The sequence below is a fragment of the Rhinolophus hipposideros genome (assembly GCF_964194185.1).
Source record: "Rhinolophus hipposideros genome assembly, chromosome: 19".
NCBI lineage: Eukaryota > Metazoa > Chordata > Mammalia > Chiroptera > Rhinolophidae > Rhinolophus > Rhinolophus hipposideros.
In genome coordinates, this window is record NC_138065.1 from 18343084 (window position 1) to 18353415 (window position 10332).

The 10332-nt window shown below is 33.6% G+C and overlaps 1 protein-coding gene across 1 annotated transcript; it reads right to left on the minus strand.

Annotated features, from left to right (window-relative positions):
• Positions 1-1032: 1032 nt before the first annotated feature.
• On the minus strand, positions 1033-1416 carry LOC308487656 (5-hydroxymethyl-dUMP N-hydrolase-like; the record flags this gene model as incomplete). Its single annotated transcript, XM_081026181.1, has 1 exon — positions 1033-1416. One exon carries the CDS (start codon positions 1414-1416, stop codon positions 1033-1035), a length of 384 nt encoding a protein of 127 aa, XP_080882307.1.
• Positions 1417-10332: the final 8916 nt, after the last annotated feature.

Consider the following 10332-nt stretch of genomic DNA (forward strand, 5'->3'; position numbering starts at 1 on the left):
CTTTCGATTACTTAGGAAAAATATAGGAAAAATATATAGGAAAAATATGCTCATGTTTTCATCCTTAAAAAATCCCCAAAACATAAGATTTTGTAATTTACTTTAGCAGCTAATTAAAAAATATGTAAATTATGGATAAAATAGGTTCGTGGTCAACTTTTATTAAATGTTTATAGAATTGCAATTTATAGTACCATACGTACATGATATTAGCATTAACATTGCCCTACAACTAGTTTGATGTCTTGTCCATATCTCAGACCAAGAGAATGCATGAATATTTATTCCTAAAGTAATTGATGCCAGTGTGTTTATTTGAATTACCTTTTCTAGGAAATTTTATACATTCAGATTGTATGACTGAATATATTAGAAATAGATTTTGAAGAGTAAATCAATGAATTTTACACTTTAAAACATTTCCTCTATTTTACCAATTTTGTTGTTAGAAATAGATTATTAAAAATGTTTTTTGTTTTTTCTTTTGTATTAAATTACAACTAATATATAATATTATATTAGTTTCAGGTGTACAGTATAGTTATTCAATATTAATTTACCTAACAAAGTGAATCATCACTCTAAATTTAGTAACCATCTGTCATCATACAATGTTATTACAATATTATTTTGACTATATTCCCTATGCTGTACATCACATCTCCATGTCTTATTTATTTTATAACTGGATATTTGTACCTCTTATTTCCCTGCATAATTTTTGCCCCTCCTTCCACCCCCAAACAAAAGAACAAACAATATGAAAGAGAAACAGTCTCACAGACATGGAGAACAAACTGATTATTAAGAATGTTTTGACCCACATGCACCATGACCATACATATAAATGTACCTGGAGTGGCCCTTGCATAGAGCTTTCCGCTCAGCATATCTTCCAATTTAGCTTTTATTCCAGCTTTATCATTTATTATTATTATAACTACTAGTACTAGTAGTAATAAGCAAAAGTAGTAAAATAAATCCAAAAGGATTTATTTATTTGTTTTTGTTGATTACTGGGGTCAGAAGAATTTAATAAAGTGGGGTTAGGTGAAGCAGGTGGGTCAGGGAGGCAGCCACCTGCTCAGGAGGATCAGCTTCAAAGTATTGATCCCATATGACCTCCATCTCTTCCTTTTTACAGTCCCACATCTGGAACCAAGAGCCATCTGCTACTCCCCGGATCATGGCTGAAAGTACCTCGCCAGACTGAGGGAGGAACTGGCGCAGGTTTTGCTTATTGAGGGCCACAACCTGGCCCAGCTCACAGCCTACACCCAAGGACGTCTGGCTCACTTCTGCCATGACCACGTCTGCCCGCTGCAGCCAGGCCAGGTCCTGCTCATGGATGAGCCTGTCATCCGAGCAGCCTCTTAGATTTATAATTGTTGCTTTCAGCTTTTGCCATGGTCTCATCTGTTGGTGTGTGTGACAAATATACAGAAGATACCATTCTCACTTTAACACAGGCTGAACAACAACAATCAATAAATAGTTTGTCTTTTCTCCATGTTTTCCAGATTTCAGGTAGCTTATATCATTCTTTGGGTGATAGCACGTAGGCCCTCGATAGAGTATCCAAGGCCTCAAGGAGAAGAAGGAACTAATTCCTCCAAGGCTCCAGTACAATACAAATATATTCAATGTCACTGCTCTTACCAGCCTCTTGGTATATTAACTGATTATACCTTAACATGCCTTTACTCATGAAATGCACTGAGCTGCTAGGCCACCAGTCAGCAAGGTTGTAGAAAATAATAATGGCAATTAAGTTTGCAAACTTGCCACCATATGCTTACATGGGCAGCACTGTATAAACAGCTCGGTAAGGTCTCATAACCTTGGTATATCAGTGTCTCACAGCTGTGTTTGGGTGATATTTGGCGGTGTCTTGCTGAGTGGCGTTCATTATTGTTGTTGAGTGTTTTTGTGTGCCCTCCCAAGAATGTCTGAGCTTGAATTAGAGCGACGTACAAACATTAAATTTCTTGTTAAACTTGGCAAAGCTGGAAGTGAAATCAGGAACACATTAGTTCAAGTTTATGGGGATAATGCCATGAAGAAAATGCCAGTGTACAAATGGATTAAATGTTTTTTTGAGGGAAGAGAAAGCGTCACTGGTGAAGAGAGGTCACAGTGGCCAGTAACGAGCAGAACTGATGAAATCATTGCAAAAATTCATTGAATTGTGCATCAAAATTGTTGGCTGACTGTGAGAAGCATAGTAGACCAAGTAAACATCAATAGAGAAACAGTTAGGAAAATCTTAACTGAAAATCTTGACATGAGAAAGGTGTGTGCAAAAATGGTCCCGAAGGAGCTCACCAATGAACAAAAGCAAGGGAGAGTCGAAGTTTGCCTAGTACACTAGATTGTATAATATAATTTGGAGAGGCAAAATTATATTTTGGGCCATGTTATCATTGGTAATGAAATATGGGTGTACCAATATGACCCTGAAACAAAGCATCAAAGTGCACGATGGAGGTCAGCTAATTCTCCATGACCAAAAAATTTCCATCAGTCCAAACCAAGAGTCAAAACGATGCTGCTAAACTATTTTGATAGCAGAGGGAATATTCATTATGAATTTGTACCAACTGGACAAACACTTAACCAAGTATACTATTTGAAAGTGCTGAAAAGGCTGCGTGAAAAAGTCAGCTGAAAATGACCTGAACTTTTCACCAACAATTCATGGCTCTTGCATCACAATGTGCCAGCTCACATGGTACTGTTTGTGAGGGAATTTTTAGCCAGCAAACAAACAACTGTATTGGAACACTCTCCCTACTCACCTGATCTGGCCCCCAACGACTACATTCTTTACCTGAAGATAAAGGAAATATTGAAAGTAAGACATTTGGATGACATTCAGGACATCAAGGGTAATATGATGACAGCTCTGATGGCCATTCCAGAAAAAGAGTTCCAAAGTTGCTTTGAAGGGTGGGCTAGGTGCTGGCATCAGTGCATAGCTTCTCAAAAGGAGTACATTGAAGGTGACCATAGTGATATTCAGCAATGAGGTATGTAGCACTTTTTCTAGGAGTAGTTAGTAAACTTAATTGCCAGACCTCATATGTGCACGTGAAACATGTACGGGATATAGAGGCTAAGAGGTCCTGCCATATAACATATAGAGAACTGTCTAAATATTAATTCTACATGTGGTATCATGCAAAATTACCATGATGCTTCCTGGTTAAATAAGTATAAGTGTATGCCTCCATTTTGCCTAGGTCTTCACACCTAAAATTACAAAACACTAAGTTCCATAATAGTTTCATTTAATAAACATTTGTCATAATTCACTTTGTGTAAAGCAGAAAGATGAATAAATATGAGCCCTCTCCTTAAGGAGCTAAAATCAAATGGAGATTTTCAACCCTTAAAAATAATTATAATGTCATTTATTAAGTGTTAATATGGAATTACACCCATGTGATATGAGAAAATGAATAAGGGGTACATAATTTAACTTCATTTTTCAAGGAGGCATTCTGGGTAAAATAACATAGTTTATTAAAAGAAGAAAGAATATGTAATATTCAGCTACTTTAATGTTGGAAGGAATGTTAGATTAAAGAAAACAGCATAAGGTATAAATATCATGCTATATTACTAGCAATCTGATATTACTAGGAAATAAAGTAAGCATCAAGCAATGGAGTTAAAGGAAAAAAGCAGAAGGCAAATAATGAGTACTCTTCATGTTATGTTAAAGAAGATTTTTATCATTGCATATGTTGTATGTATATTGGCACACTGTCATCTATTAGTCCAAACAAGAATCGATAACAGACCAAATATGGCTTGGTGGGTGGGAACGGGGACTGAGATCTTGAAGGGAGGGGCTGCAGAGATTTGTGACCATTATTGAAATCAGCCACAGCAGTGAGTGACATGATCACAATTGTATTTTAGATTGTGGTTGGTAGATAGAGTCAGGTGCATGTTAGAATAATTGTCTTTCACTCCTCACCTACTAAGTTAGAATCTCTAAAGGTAGACTCAAGAAACATGTATTTTTTAAAAAAGTTATCCAAAAGTATCTGAAGTGCAGTCTTGGTTGCTAAATACTATCTTCAGTAGATCACACCAATGGCAATTTTAAGAGAATACATTGGAGTCAAGGGTTTTTATTTTTATTATAATTTAATTCTTGTATCTAAAAGAAATCAACTCCTCTTAGGTCAAGCAAAACTACACATTGGCCAAGTATTGGGATATCTTATATAATTTAAGGATGGTCTGAAAAGCTAAGCCTTGAGGACATCTGCAAAGAACTTAACTGTAGAGTTAACAGATATGACTTTCTAATCATTAAAATGATTAGGTACCAAGTCTCTACATTCAACATGCTGGGGAAAGAGAATATGATAGGCCAATCTGTGTCATATGTTCACTGCTGAACCAATCACAGGCAGGGTCATTGAGCAGAGGCATGGATCCTTAGAGTCCAGGTCTGTGAGTGAGGGAGGTAATTGTTAGAATAAAACAGCTAGTCACCCAATCCTTATATTGATTATTGCATAAAGGTTCAAAGAATGAAGAAAATATTTTAGGGGACCTCTGCAATAATTCAGTTGTAAGATTATTAAGAACTAACCTATGAAATGGTGAGGAGATAGCAGTCTGGAAACCAAATGTAACTTTTCGTAATATGGACGATTTTTAAGTTATTCTGAAGTACAGAATCATAACTGAGAAAGTCTGATCATCAATTGATATTCATAGAATTGGCTTTAGGGACTGGAGTCCTTATGAAATATATTATATAACAGTGTATTGATCTCGTACATTCCAGGAATGGCGCAACTAGAAAATAGAAAAACAATTTAACAGCACAGAATGTGTTACCATCTCGAGGTAATTTTACAGTTCCTTTTTCAATTATCTAACTGATTGCATAGTGGGCACATAGCTTATACTTAATAAATATCAAATAAGTGAAGTAAGTGACATTAGGCATTTAAATATAAAATGTAACGAAAGAAGGACAAACTTTCTTGATATGCTGAGTTATATTAACTTAAGCAGGTTTCTGAGGCAAGTAGGAGTCTGAAACGATTCAGATTCAGGAAAAGAGTTTGGAGATATAAGAATATGTACACACACACACACACACACACACACACACACACACACACGGTCAGACAATTAAGTTCACAAACTTTCCACCGTGCTTGCTAAAGTATAGTAAAAGTTCCTTGATTTGTGGTGCATATTTAAGAAAAAGATAGAGTGAGACCTCAAGAACACTGCTAACTACAAATCTATTTTAAAGTACTGAAATCACAGTTTAATAATCCTCCGTAGCTCCATATGGAGGCACTAAATTATGAAGTTCTTTGGAAAGGTTGCAAAACTTAAGACAAGAATATTTCATTTTGACAATTTTTGTATTTGCATATTTGATGGCTACACATGAGTGTGAAAAAAGGCAGGCAGTTTTGGTATTTCAGAGCTGTCCAGAACAAAGATATAAAGTGGTCCATAAAAAGAAAAAGAACTATATTGCCTTGATGTACTGACTTTCATTTTGAAAGATCACACAGCTTTTTACGGATTTAACAACCTGACATACAGAGATCACTTCAACCTCTACTGAAATACAATCAGCCTAGGTGAATCTCACCTGTTATTAAATTGCCTCTGGCAGCCCTACAAAATAGTTTAGTACAGAGAATAAAAGAGAAGGTCAAACCTCATTAAAACTTCTAGGGGAAGTTACCACAGGGTTAGTGAATCTTGAGGAAGAACTAGTTCCAACCAAAGTAAAACTGCATTATTTCAGAGAGGTAATGGTATTGAAAAAAAAAAAAAAAGCTATTCTTTCAGTAACAAATAGATATATAGGAACCAGGCCAGTAAAATGCAAACATCCTTACCTTTGTAAATGTGTCTTGACCTCCCTCCTTCTAAGTGTTAGCTATTTGTGGTATGAGACAGTTAGTAAAAGGGACTATTCTATCAGAAAAATCAGAAATTACATAAAAAAATAACTTTTGTTAAAATATGAATTTGAAAGTTTATGGTTACTAGATTTAACCACAACTGAGACGACTTTAAATGATAAGTCTGGGAGGTAGCACATCAACTCCCTAAGAAATATTCATTGAAATAATCCTTTATATTCCTTTAAATCTCAGTTGTCAGACTAAATAGGACTGCAGCACCATGTAGGAGATGAATAAGCTAAACAGTACTAAGTGACAAAGAGGAGGTAAGAATTATACTTTTTCAATTTCTGAGTTCCTCACAGGATTTCTTTTCTAACATCCAAAAATTCAGAAATGATCTGCAAAAATAATACTCTTGAGTCATTATTTTGCTGTTACAAATATTGCATATTACATTTACCTGTGAGAAAAAAAAATGTCCTTTTTAGGAAATGCATATATATGTACCTCATAATTACAGTAATCCACCAGGAAGAGAGGAAATAGTTGTGAGAAATCCATGACTAGATTACTTATAAGTGGTCGACTGAAAATTCAGGTCACCTCACTTTAGGAAAGATTGAGTGAGACATTCTAATGAGGAGTTCCTAATGGCTGCTTGCCAAGAAATCAGTCGACTGGTTTCTCTCAGAGTCTATCACTCACCTCATTATGTTAGTGAAAAACAGAGCCAAGATTCTCTCTACTTTATTCCACACAGACTCTGACCCTCTGAATGGTTAATAGTGAAGCACACTAACTCTGATTTGACAGTAATATATTTCAGACTATGATAAACTGAAGGCCCAACTCTCTGGTTTTTCTCTCCATCCTTCAAAAAGTAAAAATAAAAAGAAATAATGAATAAAACATATCAAATCACCGAATCATATATTTTCTGGAAAAATTCCAGTTAAAATGCTTTTAGGGTTTTTGCAGACTGTTTTCTGATCAGAATTTAGTTACTGATACCGTGATAGACTTAAAAGTAGTCTCTTTTTAATGATCTCTTTGAACATCATTCCCTCTATTTAATATCTCATCCCTTCCTCTCTTGTCCTCCTGGAACATTTCTACTCGTCATTCACTAAGACATTCTACTAGCTGGTTATTTATTATTCTGTCGCAAAACTTTGTTCATCCCACTATATTATATTTTGATAAATATTTTGTTGAAGTTTACATATATACTGGAAATATTCCAGTCATCAGTGTATGGTTATCACATCATGAAAATATCTATGTAAATTGGATCCAAATAAAGAAATAAAATGTTATCAGCACTGTAAGAGCACCTCTTGTGTCCCTTTCCAGTCATTACCTTCCCCCTGAAAGTAACCAAATCCTAATGAATAGAGCTATACTGGGGGTGCCAAAAAATGTATACAACTGGACACTTTGGTCAATGTTGCTCAAGCAGTAGTTTGCTGTAATCAGAAGCATCTGGACGCTGGTGGTAACCACTGTGAGAACCTCTTGTAATTGCAGAAGTCACATATGACTTGTATTCATCTTTTGTTATCGGTATATATTGAGTATTACAATTTTAATACAGTTTTCCTTTCTTAAAATGTGTATACATTTTTTTGGCACACTGTATATTATTTTTGCTTATTTGAACTATGAAATAGAATACTGTATTATGTAATCTTTTGTGTGTAGCTTCTTTCACTCACCATTATGTTTTTGGTATTCATCCACACTGTTAACTGTAATTCTAGCTTGGTCCTTCTTTTGCTCAATGATATTTGATAAAATGGATAAATCCCAATTTATTTTCTATTCTGAAGAAAATGGACATTTGATTATTAAAAAAATATTCTGGTAAATATTCTTGTCCATGTCCCATTCTATTTCATCTGTGTTTCATATCTAGGAGTGAAATTTCTGAAAATACGATATATTTATATTCTGCTTTAGCAGAAACTAACCAAGTGTTTTCCAAACTGGTTGCACCATTTTACACTTCTTTCAACAATGTCTGAGGGTTCTCTTGGATCTGAATCCCTGACAAGTATTATAATACATTTTTTTAATCAAACTAAAAATTATACTGGTTAAAAAGTGAAATAACAAAAAGGGATAGCAAAATAAATTATATTTTCATAATGAAATAAATAGGATCCCATTTCAACAATTACTCACATGGTTAAGCTCTCCATGCTTCTATTGGCAGTTTTCTTGTGGCTGGCTACTTAAATTTCTGCTATGACTAATAATATTTGTATCAAACTGTATCATTTATTCCTATATCTCATCTTATTTATAACTACAGTATCACATTATGTTTTGGTTAAATTTGTACACTTTGAGAATAAAAGACAGTGCTAACTGGATGGTACTTTTTGGGACAAACCTATTTATACTACCACTCTTGGCAACTACACTGATTTCACCAGCAATTTCAAATAACATGTGAGAATTTTTTTTATTCCATCAGCCATAGACTATATCGTTTATCTTCTGATTTTTTGAGATAAGAACGGAAAGTTCTCCGACGTGTCCTGTCCATCTCCTTAATCAATGGTATCTCTCAACTTAATTTATAGTTGCAATTTATATTTTGTCAATGTTGTACAAATCCACATTTCATTATTTAACCATTGTTAATCCTTATAATTCATATATAAATTGATTCAATTTACATATGTTTCAATGGATACTGAAGCAATATACTATTTTTATATTTCCTTCACTGCAGAGAAAATATCAGGAACTTGTATAACTCAAACAGAATGTTATCATAGTCACAGCTGAATGAATTTTCTTTTTTTCATTCTACCATTTCTCTTTACCATACCCTCATGTTTTTCAAAGGAATTAATCATCCTGTTTATGTTTGATACTTACATATGATTTCATTTGTGAACTTCCTTTGTTTCCATTTTATAATTGGACTGATTGCATTGTAAGCCTCCACAAAAATGCTATTCTGATATAGGACTTTATATTCAACTAGTCAGATTCATGGATGAATCTGGATACTTATATCTTTATCTTTTTTGGTTACTTTCTCTCTCTCTCTCTCTCTCTCTTTCTAGTGTATATGCTCAAACTGCTTTAAAAAATATAAAGGAACTAAAATTTCAGATTTTAGATTATCTGAAATACATTTATTTGGGTCTCATACAAGATTGATTTCATTTTCCAGCTTGGCCAGAAATAAAACAATGAAACAATGTTCTCTATGTCCTTTGATGGCCTTTATTCCCTGTTTCTTAATAGTTATTATTATTAGAAAGCCTGATGGAGAATCCATCCTTGTTTGTAGTTGATACACTTCTTTTCCCCTCTGGAAGTTCTTAGGACCTTTTCTTATCTTTAATATTTTGAATTTTTTCCATGTGTGTTCTTTCTCACCAAGTAAAAATTTGGTAAGCCTTTTCATTTCTTCTAATATATTATCATGCTCATTTCCTCCTCCCCCTTTCCTTTATTTGGTATATACTTTGGAGATTGATGCTCTTTTTTTCTTTTTCTATAAGAGTTTAATATCCTTGAGTTTTGTTCAACTTTCATTAACTTTTAGTTCCAAACTGTGTATATATTTTTCTCCTACTTTGCCAATGATATATCATAGATGCAATATACTTTCACTTCTCTGGGATATTAATTACATTATTTATATATTTACCTTACATCCCTAGATTGTCTTGCTTTGCAGATTTATATTTATACTGTTTTTATGTTTAGACTAGACTGAGGGAACCAGTCTTCCAAATTGAAAGTGTATGAAAGGAAGCAATGGAAGGTATATCTCAAGGAAAACTTAAAAGAGAATTGCTAAATTAGGCTTGGACTTTTGTTATTTATTGACAGATTTGTTGGAAGAATTAAAAATATTAGCAATGAGTATATAAAAGTATGCAAATTAGATGGATAGTATTTCCATAATGACAACATGTGAATTCTGTCATACAATTATATTGCTTTTCTTTTTCTTCCCCCAAATTGTATAGATACATTTAATCCCATGGTACTTTTCCTTCATTGTCCTCTGAATAAGGAGTTAATTCTAAAATACAATACTTTTGCTATCATTTGAATATGAAATTAGGAGAGAGTAAATACTTTCATGCTTCTAATCTGCTATCTTGTACCAGAAATCTAACATTACATTTTAATTATCTATTCTTGTTCCTTTTTCTCCTACTACACCAAGTTCTGAAAGAACGCAAATATAATCTATGTATTTAGTCACTCTTCATTTGAAATGTGTGGCATTTTCAACTCAGCCTCATATTTTGTATAATCTATTATCTTTGATTCATTAAAAATATCATTATCATTATTAACATAACATTATGAATATTTTTTAAAAAGTTCTTTTGAACTACAAATAGAATTTGTTCTTGAAATAGTCTATGTCTATGTGACAATAAATAGC